At 34.6% G+C, this 19,736-nt stretch overlaps 1 protein-coding gene across 1 annotated transcript in view; it reads left to right on the top strand.

Annotated features, from left to right (window-relative positions):
* The first annotated feature begins 8,227 nt into the window (after positions 1 to 8,227).
* The window catches only part of LOC149771493 (uncharacterized), a 29,474-nt gene continuing 17,965 nt past the window's right edge, over positions 8,228 to 19,736 (top strand). Inside the window, exons 1-6 of the mRNA XM_089948377.1 lie at positions 8,228 to 8,270; positions 8,824 to 8,961; positions 9,462 to 9,595; positions 10,353 to 10,440; positions 11,895 to 11,985; positions 17,264 to 17,352. Coding sequence (XP_089804503.1) covers positions 8,265 to 8,270; positions 8,824 to 8,961; positions 9,462 to 9,595; positions 10,353 to 10,440; positions 11,895 to 11,985; positions 17,264 to 17,352 — 546 coding nt within the window. The 5' untranslated portion in view covers positions 8,228 to 8,264. The remainder of the gene's footprint in view (positions 8,271 to 8,823; positions 8,962 to 9,461; positions 9,596 to 10,352; positions 10,441 to 11,894; positions 11,986 to 17,263; positions 17,353 to 19,736) is intronic.

The raw sequence follows: 19,736 nt of genomic DNA, 5'->3' as shown, positions 1-19,736 counted from the left end.
ACTTGGCAGAATTCATTGAGACTTTGGATTGTCCATTTCCTCTCAAAGTCCTCTTTGGTTTATTTGAATTATAGTGGCAATAATTCTCCTAAATAAATGATAACAGTGGTATCTCAATTTCACTTAAAGACTTCTTATGATTGCTAGTTGGTCATAAACGAGATTGGTGTAAGCCTGACCTCCAGTATGGCCACCAGAATGATAATTTGGAAAATCTTATTATCACTACTTAATGTAGATGCCTGGTCATATCGACATTGTGCTTTTACTGAAAGACATCTTATGATGTATTTTTGATTCCAAATGGAAATGTTATACATCTGATGTCTTGAAAATCTTGTTGTTGCTCCTCCAAAATGCAGTGTCATATCAATGTGGGGTTTTCATTGGCAGACTTCTTGTCATATTTTGTTGATTCTAAATTAAAATGGTGATGTTCTGCCATCCAGTATGGCCACCATGGTTGCCATCTTGAAAATCATATTAGACATTTTGCCACAAGGTTTTCATCAGAAGAGTTCTTACTGTGTCTAGTTAGTGCTAAATTAAAATGATAAGATTGATACTCAGTATGGCCACTGTGGTGTCCATTTTGAAGATATTGTTTTCTCTGCCTCTCCCAAATGGATTTTTCAATCAACATAGGGTTGGTCTTAAATGAAAAAAGGTATCAGTTGTACATCCTGTATGGCTGCCCTGAAAATTTTGGTGTCATTACTCTCCTTGAATGGATGGTCATGTTGATTCAAAATTGTGGTCAACATCATGTATGTTCAAGAAAATATGCTTAGTTTTAGTTTTGTAATTAAGATTTCATTTAGTTTTTCTAGTGGTCTTAAAGATTACTGTAAAATGGTGAAGTGATTAACATTTAGAGATTATGTTCCCCCAAAAATGGTAGCAAACCAAGCTTTTTTCAAAACAAACCTGATGTTTTCTCCATATGTAAAGAGTTCTGTCAAATTTTAGTTTCACTTTCTCAGCTATCACTCTGTCACTAACACAGTGGCCAAAGAGATGGAAACTTGAAGTAATATTTCCTACTGTTGTGAACCTGAAGATTCCTCTTGCAGTTTGTACAACTAGAATCTGATACAGAAACTCTGTACATGGCTTTGTGCCCCATAGTACAATGACAACAAAGCAGTACTTATTGATATTTGTATTGTACATCATGGTATGATGCTGTCTCATTTAAAGGAACTAGCTCCATGTGTTGATAATTGACAGCCCCTGATTTATCTGTCATAGTTCAGGTGATTGCTCAGTGAAGTGAAAATGAATACAGATGTTCTCTCAGATTGAACAGAAAATTTGTACCCTTAAGCCAATTTAAACCAGGTGGATTATCTCCACATGTGACAAAGTGTTGCATTGGATGGAACTGTCTAAAATAAGTTTTGAGAAAGTGCGATTGATTCATTGTTTTATTTTAGGATTTAGTTGAGCCTTTGGTACATATTTAGTAATAAAAATATGCTACTGTGTTCCGTTTGTTTAGTAGAATAGTAAATGATACTAGATCAACATAATAAAAATGCATCAAAAAACATCTTTTTCAATGAAGTTTAAAGAAATTAGACATGTTAATTGAAGTAGACATGGTAATAGCTTTCACATTCATAGATCTATTTTTATGTATGCTTAAATTGCATCGTTTTGTTTGTTGCTTTTACTATTTTTTAAAAATTTCATTGTATCTTATTGTAATGTAACATTGTATGTTGGACTTTGTCCAAAATCAAGTTTCTTTTCTACTTGACCAGAAGTATCTTTTTAATTTTTTTAATTCTTTTAATATTTTATTCTGTAAACAACTAATGCACAGCTAGCATATTGTCTGTGTTTGTGCCATTAATATCAGGATCATTAATAATAGAAGTAAATATGTGTATTTGGATCTGGGTCTAGCTTATTGGGATTCTCCAACAATTTGCCTGGTGTACCTGAGATTGTCTAAACTATATATTATAATTTTATTAGCAGACTTTCTAATAGTAACTAACATTTTATTTTGCAAAACATTAAAAACTTTCTAGAAGGTTATTTTCAATTAGGTAGTGTTTTTTTGTTTTTAAAAAAATAAAAAATGCTAATTGTGACCTGAGGTCAAGTAGAAGACTATATAATCTTGTTACTGGAAAAAATATTCATTCATGCTTAAGGTTTTAGCAGAATCAATTTGTATTATTATTGTGCTCAGTGTTCATTTGGACTGGAATTTTTTTCTACAAATTATTTAAGTTAGTGATTTTTTTTTCTCAGGATATATAAAAAAAATATTATTCTTGGACATATTCATTCACTGGGATTTATAGTGAATTCAAACTGGAATTATATTACAGTGTTTCAACAAAAGATTTGGCACATCAGCATTATACAGGGCATCATAGACACATCAACACTTCAGCATTGGACTCAGTTTGGATATCTGCTAAAGTTTATTTAGAACTTTTAATTATTAGGACTTGTGTTTGCAATAATTTCATTTTCACTTTGTATTCAAGGGAAATAAATTATTTGTTGAATTTGAATGCCATCAAATCCTAATAGCTCCCCTGAAGCAAGGAAAGTCATGGATCACTTGACTATTGAAGTTTACATTCAGAGATTGCCAGAAGATCCTGTTTTCTCCTCACCAGGTCAGGCAGTTGTGAATACAGTTTTTCTATCCAATCCAAGAGATGCTGAATCTGTCTGGTTCCCATCAAGCAAACTCTCAGAAAGAAATTCTTCTTAGAACTAGAGGTGAACAGATTTTGTCAAGCAAAAAGACCTAGCACACTGAAAACCTGTGAAGATAAATGGAGAGTTTGCTAATAGTGTTGGGATCAGAAACACATCTGTAGTTAAAAGCCTCAGTACCAGAGATAACTTCTTCTTGATAGGGCTCTAGTTAGCTCCCATTGCAGTTCAGAGGTACTGTTCTATGATTTCAGACATAGACATCATGTGAACTTTCACATGAGTTCTTATGTGGCTGCAAGACACCCTTCATTCCACTGTCTGTAGCTGCAGTGACCCCTCTCTGGTACCAAAATTGGTTCTAGCTATTTTAGCTGTCTGATACATTGAGGTAATACACCTCATTGCTTGTTCCAGACTATGGGCATTTCAACCAGAGTGGTTTGGTTTCACTTGTGATTAATCTTGCATTGATTTTCAAGAACAGGTTCCCATTAATTGGGAATCAGTCCTTCAACTTTCTTCTTTGGACTATCTTTAGGCATCAAGAGAACCCAATCTTGCCTTTGAAGTGCAGCTTACAGTAAACAGTGTCTTCAGTAGTAATTGACAGTTTATTGTGTTTGGGCACTAGTCCCTCTATCCAAACTCTTGTTTGAAGTTACCTTAGAAATAAGGTTATTTTTTTATCACTTCTGGTGGTAAAATGAGCCAAAGACATGACTGACATTTTGTTTTAACTTGGGAGGGAGGGATTTGTGAGATTGTGGATAAACTCCTAACATAACTGTGAATGGGTAATTATTATTGAAGAATATATTTCACTCTAATGATCATTTTCTGTTATCTGTAACAGGGTTGTGGCAGTAGCTCCCCAGGAAGTCATGCATTGAGACATATTGCTTCTGCAGGCTCCACCTCTCATGCTCTGGTCATCAATACAACTACATGGATGGTTTTGTAAGAAATTTATTTGTGTTTCAAAAACATTTTATGCATGTCAGAAGTTGCAATAAATGCTTAAATTACTTTACCTAACCAGCATATTATTAGCTGACATTTAACAATAAAATAATTTTTGGACTCTTTACTTTGGCAATAAAATGGTTTTATCTATGAGTTTTTTAAAACTAATTTTACAGAAATATGTCAAGAATACAAGAAAGCTGGATTCACATATTTGGATTGTATTGTGGGGCCTGAGTATAAAATTTGATTCTATGTCAGTCAAACTTGGTACTGGAATTTTTAAAAAATTTAAACTTGGACTAATAAAATCTGTAGAGTAATGCTTATTTCTGAAGATCCTAAACTCAAAGGAAATAAATACCTATTAACCCACTTAAAAAAACAGTTTGGGTCAGCAAATGTTAGGATTTATTTTTATTATGAAAACGTATATTGACTTTACTTCTGTCAGAATTTAAAAATGGAAGCATAAACTTTCAGGTGTCTTGAATGCAAGAAAGAGATCCCAGATGTCCAGAGCAAGCGGCTGGAAAAATGCACGAAACATCTTCAGAAGTTAGCAAGAGGTAAAGATGATTCATTACTATAAAATACTTCTTCCCAACACATGGCTTCATGCAATCCCTTACAGAGATAATCTAGTGTAAAGTATAACGGGAACCAATTTGTAATGTTCACTTTATTGATCTGTAAATTATGAGCACTATTGGCCTACCAGTTTAGGGTAAAACAGCCTCAAAGATCTCAATTTCTCTTTTGAATACATTACCTGATTGCATTAACATCAGGAAGATGTTCTGTTAGCTATCCAATCCAGCAATCACAAGAAGAGAAGCAAAAACAAAATTGTCAAAGACAAAGGGAAGAAATTCTTACCAACCCATGCTTTTACCTCCCTTGACCTCTGCTAGGTGGCTATGATTGTTTACCAGTTTTTTTGCTTTTGCTGATAGAAATTACATCATCTCTAATACCTCTTAGGTGTTCTAAGTCAGTTTTATTGATTAGTACACCATCCATCAACATATGTGGTGAACTATTACATGTAAAGGTCTGTACTATGTATTGATACTATTGTATGTAAAGGTCTGTACTGTGTATTGATATTACTAAGGAAAGGTCTGTACTATGTATTGATACTATTGTATGTAAAGGTCTGTACTGTGTATTGATATTACTGAGGAAAGATCTGTACTATGTATTGATACTATTGTATGTAAAGGTCTGTACTGTGTATTGATATTACTAAGGAAATGTCTGTACTATGTATTGATACTATTGTATGTAAAGGTCTGTACTGTGTATTGATATTACTGAGGAAAGGTCTGCACTATGCATTGTTACTTTTACACGTAAATGTTTGCACTATGTATTGATGAGTCCCAGCTGGAAAGTAGTATTAGTTTTCACACTAGCTTGTACTGTTGGGGAGTCCACATATAGTCACACCGTTGATAGGGTCATTAATGATTGGAGGCCACATGAATTACCTTTCCACATTTATTCATTTTTGTCTTGTGTTTTGGCTTAACATAAATTGTAATTTTTAAGACAATATTCATTTGTGAGCTCTTTGTTTCATCTGGGTTTATTCGCCTCATGTTTTCTGATAGAAATCAAGTCCAATAAACATATACATATTAAGGGCTGCTTACATATGAGCAGACTACCATATAACTGCTATAATTTATTGTCCAAATTTGTATAGGTCATAAAATATTACTTTTGAAAAGAATTGAGGGTGTCCCAAGACATATAGTGTCCTTGTGTGTATACATGTACCACAAGTGAATGTAATAGAGCAATGTGCATTTTCACTTGCAAATGACTGATGTGGTTTTATAAAATGCCAAACATAATGTAAAAAGTAAGTAATTGTAACTGTAAAATTGAGCTTGACTTCTAACATAAAACTCAATTGCTAATGGTCTTAAAAAACTTGAACATTAATTGAACACCAATGGCACTGTCTGCAAAGGGCATATGAGGAGATATGTTAACCATGTCAGATGACATGTTCTGTCCTTGATCAATTTGTTGATGGTGTTTGCTGATTGTTTTCCTTCTCACACTTGCTATTAAAAGAAAAAGAAAAATAACACTAATAGTATTTGTATACTATTCATGTATAGATGTCCTTTTTAAATTTTTTAGCAGTTGTTGAAGTTTAAAACATTTTGATTTAGAAAGACCCATTTTTTATAGATTATTTATCAATTGTTTATGAAGAATTTATAACAATTGATAAAAATGACAAATTTGTATCCATACAGTGTTGGTATCTTTCTTAATATCTTGTGCCATAAGTTTGTAAATGCAAAATTAAAGAAGCAGTTTTTGGAGTGTGACTTGAATAAAATTATTTTCATCCCAACCATTATCTCCAGCAAGATGTGTCAGTATTAGATCCCCAGAAGAGGAAGGGACTTCATTTGCTTCATCTTGGAGCACATAGAAGGAGAACCAACATGATATGGTCCAGTGAAGGTTAAATTTTAAGCTGATATCATCATGATGCAGTTTGCCACAACATTGGGTATTCATACTGTAGTGCATAATTTAATGAGGATTAATATAATGATAACAAATATGAAGGCAGGATTTTCAGCTGATTAATTTTATCCCACACATTCAGCCATTAAGCTTACTTTTTTACTCTCTTTCCTTTTGCAGTCCCCAGTGTTGATTCTTTAAAGGGTAGAAATGGCTCATTAACTCGGAAAGTTATGGCATGGATTGGTGATGTCTATACTGCATGCTCCTGCATGGCCTCGGTTGTAGTGGCAAATCAAGGTAATTATTGATGCATGAACTTTGTCCTGCAGGCTGTTGCTCAAAGGTTACTCAAATCCTATGAACTTCATCCAATAAAATATAGCTTCTAGGGGTGGTTGTAGCTTTTTCAAACATATTATTAGAAGAATGATTTTTTTTAAAAAAAATATTGCAACACAAAAAAACACCATTAATTTCAGGGTTTTTTCCAAATCCATTTAGTACGTACACTTTTATTTGAAAAAAATTTCCTTTTTATTTTGCTTTCTTTTGCCTTGAATGGTCTGTTGGAGTAGGTAGGTAGGTGAGTATGTAGGGGAGGTAAATATGTAAGTAGTTTTTGGTGCATCAGCGCAGTTCATGTTATATAGTGCTGATTAAAATTCAAATTTTAAATTTTTACATGATTCAAAGTTCAAATATAAGTACAACAGATTGCAAACAAATCTTTAGTTAGAAAAGGAGCAAGATTGTCTATATTATTTTCTGCATCATAATGTTTATAATGACTGTTTGATACTTGTAAAAGCAAAGATTGGCTACATAATCAGCGATTTCTTGTTTCATGATGCAATAAACTTTTTTGGAGTGGGAAGTATGAAAGTTTTAAATGAATATGAACGGACAATATTGTAGCAGAGGTAACTAATGACCTGCCATTGTATTTTCTATTTTGAAGTGATATAGAAATCCTTTCCACAAGAACTTCTTCCCAAAACATGCCTTCATGTATTCACTTTATTTGTTACATCTATAAAATTTGAGCACAACTGAAACCACAAGTTTAAGAGACTGATAGAGATGGTATATCTGTGATTCACATCCAACACTTCGAATTATGGCCATGTTAGCACTGTCAGGTGAAATATATATATATATATATATATATATATATATATATATATATATATATATATATATATATATATACAGATAAAGAGAGAGAGAGAGATGTATACTAGTTGTACAGTTGATTGGTAACCAGCCTTTTATATTCCTTTTTCTGTTTTCCCAGTTACAGCCCATACAGCATCGGTTCCAAATACATCCTTCAATCTTTATTCCTCACATGAGAGCAAGGGCCCATCAAGCCAGAAAGTAATGGTATGGAACCAAATTTGTTTCCTTAAAGAACCTCTTTGTTAACAAGAACATTGTTTATCAACATGTTTATTATGTCTTCTGCTGAATACCACTCCCATGGCCTAGTGGTTAGAGCATCTGCCTCGGATATGGAAGGTCATGGATTCGATCTCCAGCTGAGTCATACCAAAGACTTACAAAAATGGTACTAACAGCTGCCTCGCTTGGCACTCTGCATTAAGAGGTTAATGTTAGGGCTGGTTGGCCTGGTGTCAGGATAATATGACTGGGTGGGACATCATACTACATGTCTGTGGCATGATGCCCCAGTGCTAGACATCACTATAAAACTGTCACACTGCAGACATCATAGTGATATGACTGAAAAAATTGTTAATGCTACATTAAGAATCCAAAATCACACACACACACACACACACATCTTCTGCTGATTGGCAGTTTTTTTTATAATAAAAAAGTTTGTCCAGATTCACTGAGTGTGAAGAGCAGATGTTAACATATTTGTTAAGTTGCGAAAGTAATTAAAAACATTTTATACACCCCTAAAACTAACAAGTGATGGGTAGTAATTATCGGATATGTTATTGATGAGCTCAATACTAAAATTGCTTTGTTAGGCGAAACTTTGAAATTGTCTGATGAAACACTACAAACTGTTCACTGAAATCTATTAACTTGAATACTTGCAGGGTTTGCGTAATGTGGGGAACACATGTTACTTCAATGCAGCCATGCAGGTGAGTAATATATATATAAGAACAAAAAAGAAATAACAATCTAATATATTGTCCTTTACTTTGCTATTGTCGATAAATGCATTTTCGATTAAAACAGGTTTTGTCTTGATCCATTAGATCATTATCTCTCCTTTTTTTCACTCACCCCCCACTTTTATAAATTCTGTCCATATTAATCTGTGTTGAAGTCTGTCTTTATTCAGAAGGAATTATTCTGTTTGACATAATCTTTGTAGATTTAGTTTGAGCGGTAACATAAAATCTTAGACTCAAAGTTTAAGCTTTAATATTGTCTTATTGATTATGTACCACCATCTTTTAGGTATGGTGTCTTTATCAGAATTCATTAATTAAATTTCCTCTGATACAATTTGTAAGTATCCAACAGCAAAGTAGGCTGCAGTGACATGCAGATGACTTATCTAAGGAGATGATTGTTACTTTTTGTTCATACTGGCTCATTTGCATATTTCTAATCTATTCTAAAGAGAGAATCATGAAATCCATTAAATTATTTGTTGATGAATAAATAAGGCTGACATTTTGTTTTCAGAATTTGATTCAGACAAACAGTCTGGAGAACCTCTTGATGGAAAGGAACATAGAAGAGGGACCACTCTTTCTGTCTGGCAAGAAATACATCAGTGACAGCTCCAGCAGTAGAGATGAGGATGATTATATTATGGATTTGGTATGGATTTAAAGATTGTCTTTTTAATGCATGAATTATTCTACATATCCTCATTTTGTCTTCTGTGTAGGATTTCTACTAGGTTGACAAGTTTTTATTGTCTCACATGTGAAAGTATGATACGACATGGGTGTCATACTGTCATGGTCTCATCATCAACTTAATTTTTATAAGTCAGATATACATCTACAGAGGGATGAAGGTGAGACACTGGGTTGGAAAGAACTCTTTTTACTATTTGAATATATAGTCAGCTTGACCTCATTTAATATTTCTGACATGGGATGCTATTTGTCATGTTAGTTATTCCATCATCTGTACAAGTAGATATTATTATTATTATCTTAAAATACCTTATTCTTTCATATTCCATTATTTAAATATGTTTTGGTTCGAATCTGCTTAAACTCATGACTTTATGCATGTTTATTTTGTAGGAATTATGTATTGAAGGTTGTGTAATGTATGATTTACTCATTATGTCTTTTCTGTTGTTGCAGCCAAGCATTAGGATCAGCCTTGGTAAACCCAGACCCCTTACCATGATACTAGCAAACTTCCTTCAGGAGATCAACTCTATGACTCGAACCAGTGTTGTCAACCCTAGTGCCCTCTTTGGACAAGTCTGCAAAGAGTAATCCAAGTTTCACAAAGTCTAAGATATCTATAAAAGTTTCTTCAAAGTGCTTATGTGATGAGAGACTCTGTAATTATGAGAGCTTCAGTGTCTCTGTGTATAGCATTACTTTATATTTTTTTAGATGTTTAAAATGATGAATTAGCTGAACAAATCATGTCAGTCACGTCAGTAAATACAAATGCTTCACATAAAAACACTGACCTCATCACAAGAAACTTCTGAGGAATGAGAAACGTTTTACCTGTACTATAAGTCCATTACCTTTACTATTAAGTCCATTACCTGTACTATAAGTCCACTGCCTTTACTATAAGTCCATTACCTGTACTATAAGTCCATTACCTTTACTATAAGCCCATTACATTTACTACAAGTCCATTACCTTTAGTACAAGTCCGTTAAAATTATGCATGATAGTCCAGTGTTGAAATACTCTGTATGTAATGTTCACAGTTCAAGAGCCTGACTTGAAGGCATGGAATATTGTCTGTTTTTTCTTACATCTTTCTGTAAGTAATGTGGCTTGTATTTCTTTTCTCTTGTCTGAAAGTGAAATGATGGATACATTATTTTCTTGAAGATTTGCTTGTGCAGTGAATTTACAGAAAAAATGGGTTATGGTTAGGTTCAGTTAATTTGACTTTCTTTGTCTTGCCCTAGAGCATGTAACGTTTGCTTTTTTTGCAGGAGGGAAGACTACTACTTGCAAATCTTGAGTTGGTCACTTTAATGTGCTTTCGTTTTTCCTCAGGGCCCCGATGTTCAGAGGCAAGCAGCAACATGATAGCCATGAGCTTCTAATTCACATGCTGGACATCATGCGATCTGAAGAAATCAAGGTAAATACACATTCCTTTGATAATTGGTTTCAGACCAGAATTAATTTTCTCCTGCATATGAAGCACATACAAGACAGGTACACTTTTCCAACAGCAATGTTGTTACTTGCATAGAAAAGTCAGGTATACTTTTCCAACATCAATGTTTTTGTTTTGAATAGGCAAGGCAGGTACACTTTTCCAACAGCAATGCTGTTGTTTGAATAGGCAAGGCAGGTACACTTTTCCAACAGCAATGCTGTTGTTTGAATAGGCAAGGCAGGTACACTTTTCCAACAGCAATGCTGTTGTTTGCATAGACAAGACAGGTATACTTTTCCTACAGGAATGTTGTTCTTTGCATACACAAGACATTGTGTTATTTTTCCAACAGCAATGTTGTTGTTTTAATAGGCAAGATAGGTATACTTTTCCAACAGCAGACCCTGTTGTGCTATACAGCTAGGATTAGGTTTAGCAAGTGCACTACTTTTTGTGCCATACAGCTGAATTTGTGCAGACTGAAATATCATAACAGTTTGCCCATTTTTCCTTGTGCTTACTGAAATATTGTCATAGCTTGCCTATGTTCCCTTGTTGTTGAAATGCTTGTGGTTTTATATGATTTGCTCTTAGGGTAGTAGAATAAACCCAATAGATTCTGGGGTTTAAAGATCAAAGGTCATGATAATGGTAAGTCTGATATGAAAATGATGGCTTCTGCTTATTAAGTTCAATTCAAGTCAGCATACCTTGACCAAAGGCTGAGATAATTATGACTCTTTGGTCAGTAATGTAGAGAGTCAACCATACCCTAAGAATGCCCTCACAGAGGAGTATTAAACATGAGGCAGGTATATAATGTTACAGTGCAGATCAACATTCATTGAAACAACCCTTTTTTCATCAATCACATTCATTGCACTCTTTATACCAAAATGTTCCCTTCATTTGTTTTTTTTTTTTGTTTTTTTAAACTTTAATGTCATGGACATAAAACACTTGCTTCATGCAGATTTGGGCTTGAAATGATTCCATTATAATAACAGCTACAAACTTTATGAATGTATTAAACTTACTGAGAAAGTATTGATCCACTGAACTGTCATGTCAATTATTTATCAAGGGAGACAACTCAAATGATGATATCCAGTGATAGTTATCTCCCTTATATATTGTTCCCCTGTCTTAATGGTAGAAATGGTACTAAAGGAAAATAACATTAATTTAGCAACAAATGTTGTTCATATTAATATAAATTCTCTAGTTACAAAGGAAAGAAAATTAAGAAAATGGAAAGATTTTTTTCATGCGTTAGGTTTTTGATTGTGAAAAAGATCATTAATAGCAATTTCTCTGGAGTTATGTTCTTCATTGTGGTCTTATGTAAAATAGTATCTCTTGATCAAAATTAGATGATTGATACTGCTCATTCCAGTCAAATTTGATTTTAAAATGCAAATTACGTCTTCCAGAGAGGTCAGGTTGCAGTGTTGAAATATTTCGAGCTGGTAGTAAACTCCAATCCCCAAACAGTGGATCATGATATCAGGATGAAAGTCAGGAGTAAGTATCTCCCTCTCTCTCTTTATACATATATATATATATATATATATATATATATATATATATATATATATATATATATATATATATATATATGTAGTGTACTTATATGTGTGAATCATTTGATTATCTTGTTTTTCTAGGTTACATATATATTTCATGCAAGTCTGTTTCTTTATCATATTTGTTTGCTGATCATAATACATTAAGAAAGCTATCTTGCACATCGTGTCCTCCCAGGTTTATTTTAGCAACAGAAGCGATAACATCTTGCATATCCCTCCCTCCCAGGCTTGCTTTACCAACAAAAGTGATAATAAACCTGTACATCCAGCTCTTTTGGGCTTGTTTTAGCAACAGAAGCGATAACATCTTGTATATCCAGCCCACCCAGACTTTTTTTTTTTCAACAGAATTGATCATGTGTACATTCAGCCCACCCAGGCTTGTTTTAGCAGTAGAAGTGATAACATATTGTACATCCAACCCTCTCAGGCTTCATTTAGCAGTCGAAGTGATAACATCTTGTACATCCAACCCTCTCAGGCTTGTTTTAGCAGTAGAAGTGATAACATCTTGTACATCCAACCCTCTCAGGCTTCATTTAGCAGTCGAAGTGATAACATCTTGTACATCCAACCCTCTCAGGCTTGATTTAGCAGTAGAAGTGATAACATCTTGTACATCCAACCCTCTCAGGCTTCATTTAGCAGTAGAAGTGATAACATCTTGTACATCCAACCCTCTCAGGCTTCATTTAGCAGTAGAAGTGATAACATCTTGTACATCCAACCCTCTCAGGCTTCATTTAGCAGTTGATGTGATAACATCTTGTACATCCAACCCTCTCAGGCTTGTTTTAGCAGTAGAAGTGATAACATCTTGTACATCCAACCCTCTCTGGCTTCATTTAGCAGTAGAAGTGATAACATCTTGTACATCCAACCCTCTCAGGCTTCATTTAGCAGTAGAAGTGATAACATCTTGTACATCCAGCCCTCTCAGGCTTCATTTAGCAGTAGAAGTGATAACATCTTGTACATCCAACCCTCTCAGGCTTCATTTAGCAGTCGAAGTGATAACATCTTGTACATCCAACCCTCTCAGGCTTCATTTAGCAGTAGAAGTGATAACATCTTGTACATCCAACCCTCTCAGGCTTCATTTAGCAGTAGAAGTGATAACATCTTGAACATCCAACCCTCTCAGGCTTGATTTAGCAGTAGAAGTGATAACATCTTGTACATCCAACCCTCTCAGGCTTCATTTAGCAGTAGAAGTGATAACATCTTGAACATCCAACCCTCTCAGGCTTCATTTAGCAGTAGAAGTGATAACATCTTGTACATCCAACCCTCTCAGGCTTCATTTAGCAGTAGAAGTGATAACATTTTGTACATCCAACCCTCTCAGGCTTCATTTAGCAGTAGAAGTGATAACATCTTGTACATCCAACCCTCTCAGTCTTCATTTAGCAGTCGAAGTGATAACATCTTGTACATCCAACCCTCTCAGTCTTCATTTAGCAGTAGAAGTGATAACATCTTGTACATCCAACCCTCTCAGGCTTCATTTAGCAGTTGATGTGATAACATCTTGTACATCCAACCCTCTCAGGCTTCATTTAGCAGTAGAAGTGATAACATCTTGTACATCCAACCCTCTCAGGCTTCATTTAGCAGTAGAAGTGATAACATCTTGTACATCCAACCCTCTCAGGCTTGTTTTAGCAGTAGAAGTGATAACATCTTGTACATCCAACCCTCTCAGGCTTCATTTAGCAAAAGTGATAACATCTTGTACATCCAACCCTCTCAGGCTTGATTTAGCAGAAGTGATAACATCTTGTACATCCAACCCTCTCAGGCTTCATTTAGCAGAAGTGATAACTTCTTGTACATCCAACCCTCTCTGGCTTGTTTTAGCAGTCGAAGTGATAACATCTTGTTCATCCAACCCTCTCAGGCTTCATTTAGCAGTAGAAGTGATAACATCTTGTACATCCAACCCTCTCAGGCTTCATTTAGCAGTAGAAGTGATAACATCTTGTACATCCAACCCTCTCAGGCTTCATTTAGCAGTAGAAGTGATAACATCTTGTACATCCAACCCTCTCAGGCTTCATTTAGCAGTCGAAGTGATAACATCTTGTACATCCAACCCTCTCAGGCTTGTTTTAGCAGTAGAAGTGATAACATCTTGTACATCCAACCCTCTCAGGCTTCATTTAGCAGTCGAAGTGATAACATCTTGTACATCCAACCCTCTCAGGCTTCATTTAGCAGTAGAAGTGATAACATCTTGTACATCCAACCCTCTCAGGCTTCATTTAGCAGTAGAAGTGATAACATCTTGTACATCCAACCCTCTCAGGCTTCATTTAGCAGAAGTGATAACATCTTGTACATCCAACCCTCTCAGGCTTCATTTAGCAGTAGAAGTGATAACATCTTGTACATCCAACCCTCACAGGCTTGTTTTAGCAGTAGAAGTGATAACATCTTGTACATCCAACCCTCTCAGGCTTCATTTAGCAGTAGAAGTGATAACATCTTGTACATCCAACCCTCTCAGGCTTCATTTAGCAGTCGAAGTGATAACATCTTGTTCATCGAACCCTCTCAGGCTTCATTTAGCAGTAGAAGTGATAACATCTTGTACATCCAACCCTCTCAGGCTTGTTTTAGCAGTAGAAGTGATAACATCTTGTACATCCAACCCTCTCAGGCTTGATTTAGCAAAAGTGATAACATCTTGTACATCCAACCCTCTCAGGCTTGATTTAGCAGAAGTGATAACATCTTGTACATCCAACCCTCTCAGGCTTCATTTAGCAGAAGTGATAACTTCTTGTACATCCAACCCTCTCTGGCTTGTTTTAGCAGTCGAAGTGATAACATCTTGTTCATCCAACCCTCTCAGGCTTCATTTAGCAGTAGAAGTGATAACATCTTGTACATCCAACCCTCTCAGGCTTCATTTAGCAGTAGAAGTGATAACATCTTGTACATCCAACCCTCTCAGGCTTCATTTAGCAGTAGAAGTGATAACATCTTGTACATCCAACCCTCTCAGGCTTCATTTAGCAGTCGAAGTGATAACATCTTGTACATCCAACCGTCTCAGGCTTCATTTAGCAGAAGTGATAACAACTTGGGTTGACCAAGTTCATGTCAGATTAGAATGATCATGAATACTTCCATTTGCATAGTAGCACACTCTCTTGAAGTTTCTCACAAATACATAATCTATTTTTTTATTATTAATTCATCAATTCTATGGAGTTAATTTCATGCCAGAGAATTATATTCTAGCTATATTTCTGTGTACTTTAGTATCATCAGTGTTCGTGGGGGACCCATTTTCATGGTTTTCATTGTTGCCCCGAACCACGAATTTAAATCCCCAATGAAAAATGAGCCACGTAGGATGATCCCGCCCCACAGTTTTCTTAAAGTGCTTCATTCCTAGAGATTAACACAGCTACTAGTATTTGATAAAGCAAGTTTAATGCTGTAACCTTGTTATTAAATATGAGCTTTTAGCTTTTACATGTGTTTGTTTTATTTTTTATTGTGACCTAATGAAACAAGAATTATAAATCATTTTATATTTTTTCAATGCACACGTTCAGTAAGGTATCTGATAGCTGTAACTTTACACTTACATCCTTAAATTGATATGTGAGGTAAGTAAGAATAGAGAGAAAATAGAGAAGAAGCATAGGCATTCAAGCAATAGTATTACTGAAAATGAAAGAAAAAGGAATACAAAATAATAGTTTATGAAGATTAAATTTAATACTTATTCCAACTGAGCCTTCATTCGAGTACAACTGTTGTTGAAATATTTAAGTCCTTCTGAAAGCACACTTTATTTTATCCCTGCATTTTTAATCCAAAAGAACAACAATCCTGTAAAATACTGTAACTATTTCTTGAACACTGTTATTAATTAAATACTATGTATACACACTAATTACAGCAAAGTATTAAAGATTACACTTCACAGATTTTTGGACAAAGCCACTGTATAAACATCATGTCAATCAAGTCTCATGGTACTCACAAATGCTTCTCAGGTAAATAATCCCCAGATTGCTGAATTATACAAGTACAGCTTTCTCAAGACCACTATCCATTCAGCATGAATTGGCTTGATTAATGAGGTTGCAAGGTTTGCTAATACTGTGCACACTGATTATCACCAGTAATATCTTTTTCCATAATGGCGTCCATGACCTATTTAGCATACTACTCATGGAAGTGTGACTTTAATTCTTCTGTAATAACCAATTGGCCTAGTCATATACTGTATAGGGGTCATTTTTAGTGGATATAAAATCATATACTGTATAGGTGGAATTTTTAGTGGTCATAAAATCATATACTGTATAGGGGGAATTTTTAGTGGTCATAAAATCATATACTGTATAGGGGGAATTTTTAGTGGTCATAAAATCATATACTGTATAGGGGGAATTTTTAGTGGTCATAAAATCATATACTGTATAGGGGGAATTTTTTGTGGTCATAAAATCATATACTGTATAGGGGGAATTTTTAGTGGTCATAAAATCATATACCGTATAGGGGGAATTTTTAGTGGTCATAAAATCATACTGTATGGGGTGAATTTTTAGTGGTCATAAAATCATATACTGTATAAGGGGAATTTTTTGTGGTCATAAAATCATATACTGTATAGGGGGAACTTTTAGTGGTCATAAAATCATATACCGTATGGGGGAATTCTTAGTGGTCATAAAATCATACTGTATAGGGGGAATGTTTAGTGGTCATAAAATCATATACTGTATAGGGGGAATTTTTAGTGGTCATAAAATCATATACCGTATATGGGGAATTTTTAGTGGTCATAAAATCATACTGTATAGGGGGAATGTTTAGTGATCGTAAAATCATATACTGTATAGGGGGAATTTTTTGTGGTCATAAAATCATATACTGTATAGGGGGAATTTTTAGTGGTCATAAAATCATATACCGTATAGGGGGAATTTTTAGTGGTCATAAAATCATATACTCTGTAAGGAGGGATTTTAGTGGTAGAGAGATGTTTGTGATGAATGAGGAAGTAAAAATAAATTCCATACATTTTTTGACCTTACATAATTTACTCTGGTTTTCTAACTGCTAAAATAATTTTTGCCAACATTTAAAAGTTGCATTAATGGTCTAAGTTGCATACCTGTATATTCCAGACAAAATTGATTCTATACAGTATATAAATATACCCAGTATATTTTCCATTTCAGAATATGGTCGTCAGGTTAATTACACATTTGTGGATGCTTTGTTTGGAGGCTGTCTTGTTAGCACTGTAATGTGTGAAGAATGCCAGTATGTAAGTATATATTTAGCTTTACTGATCATAGACTAGAAAAGCTTATGAGATGGTTATCCATGGTCATTTGTCTGACCTTCTGTTAGCACAAGTTTGTTATGGCAACTCCTGAACCACATGAAGGGTTGCCATGAAAACATGACACACACATTCATCCCAAAGTATAAATTGGTCCTAAATTATAATGGTACCACTCTGACACCACAGTAGTGATCATCTTGAATATGTTGTTATTGTTACTTGTCCTTGATACGGTTTTCATTGACCAAAATACTTTGTATGATGTCTAGTTCTTTCCAAATGAAGATGGGGCTCATCTGAGATCTAATATGGCTACCATAGCAACAGTCTATCAAAAACTCTTGTTATCACTACACCTATCAGTTTGAAGTTTTCACCCAAGGACTTAGGGGACACTCACCAGTTATTATGTAATTTTGCTCTTTTTTTATACAATTTACTTCTGAAGATCAGGAAGTGAAAATGACCAAGTGGAGCTAGCACTTTTTTGAAAGGTGCACATCTGGAGTAAGGCCAAGCTGTATACTCTATAACCAATCATATACCAAACTAAAGGGAACTAAAGGTTCTTTGAATTACACCTAAGATATACAAGGTCTTTTTTAAATAGCCAGTATAACCAGTGAGGTGAGCTGGGGAAATTGTTTTTCTTTAAAATCCTAACTGTATGCAAAATATGAAACTATAGTGCGCCGTTGATCTGATCTTCACCATGGCTGCATTTGTGGCCATCTTGAAAAATCATGTTCTTGCTACACCTGCATTAATGATTACATTAACTTTAGGTTTTCATTAAAATGTTGTTGTTTTTAGGTCTTGAGGTCCTAAATAAAAAATATCTTCTTATAAGGCCACATTAGTGGCCGTCATGAAAATTTTGTTATTGCAATTTCAGGTGTCTTGATGCAGGTCATATTAACAAGGGTTTTTCACTTCATATGAATTCTGGTTAGTCCTAAATGATCTGATTTTTAATATAGCCACACTTCAGTCATGCTGATACATATAGTGCTACACCTACTAAAAAGAAAGTTATCCAAACATGGCGTTTTCGTTAGTTGATCATTAATGAAAATTATGCTGACATGACATTCAATATGACCATAGTGACCATGTTGAAAATCTTGTTGTCGTTTCTTTCCCAGACTGGATGATCATATTGACATTTAAATCTTAAGATGTCTAGATTTTTCTCAGTGAACATGGTTCCAATCTTACATCCAAAATGGCTGCCAAAATGAAAATCTTGGTATTGCTAGTCCTCATAAATGAATGGTCATACTGACATGGGGTTTACACCAAAAACTTCTTATGATGACCAATTGGTCCTGAATGAAAATGTGGCTAATTTTACATCTCTTGTGGCCACCACAGTGACCATCTTGTAAATCTTGTTTTCACTGAAGAATATCAGGGATCTTCTCAGCACTTTGCAGTTAAACAGAAGAAGCAATTTTATCTTGGATACATGGACATTCATTTCATATAGGAAAGCATTAGCCCCTTCATTGGACTCCTGTTTGGCTAATATAACAACTTTTAGGGGTAGAAACTACTACTGGTTGTGAGCATTTGAAAAAATGTCTTTTTTATTGGTTCATGGCATGCATTGTATCAGCTTTAAAGTAAACTAAATTGATTTATGGTATTTTCATATTTCTGGCTCTAGCTTACATGCCAACCATTATGCTTTTGGCAATAAAAAGTTGTTTTTGTCATTTTTATTATCATCCCTTTAACTCCACTTATAAATTTGAGAATATTCTTAAAAAGGTGACTGCTGCTTGAGAATAGCATAAAAGTAATTTCCTTATTTGCTATTTAAAGTAACTGTATATGACGTTCCAAGAAAACAGACGGGTTTCTTCAAATGTGAACTTTGTTTCACAGATTCATTTTATTGATAAGGTACGGATGTCGTGAACCAGTCTCTACTTTTAAAGAAAATGGTGCCAGATGTTAAGTGAAATGTTTACGATGTGAGTTGTGGATGTTATTTGAAAGGAAATGTTTGAGAAGATGGATCTTATCAAACTTCAAACTAGGTCTGATTAGAAAATAACAATAAATTGACACTACTTTACAAACCTTAGTTTGAGTTCAGTACAGAGGATGATAACAGAGAAATTGCTGAAAGTGCTGCTTAAATGTCATAAACACAGCGCCCTCTGCAGGAGAATGGCAAAACTGTCTGCTTTGTCTTGAAAATTGAGATATTAAAAGTTTTCTCCTAAACTGGTGGACTAACTGTACTCAGATTGTTTATATGTCATACAGCCTTACTGTGGTTCAAGTCCTACTTGGTCAACATGACACAAATTGTATCTGCAAATCGAATACACTCCAGCCCAGTCGATCTATGT

This window comes from Sinohyriopsis cumingii, unplaced genomic scaffold (assembly GCF_028554795.1).
Source record: "Sinohyriopsis cumingii isolate HCF-2022 unplaced genomic scaffold, ASM2855479v2 utg001820l, whole genome shotgun sequence".
In the NCBI taxonomy this organism is placed as follows: Eukaryota; Metazoa; Mollusca; class Bivalvia; order Unionida; family Unionidae; genus Sinohyriopsis; species Sinohyriopsis cumingii.
Note: the sequence above shows the minus strand (reverse complement) of the source record. Positions and strands in the feature narration are given on the sequence as shown.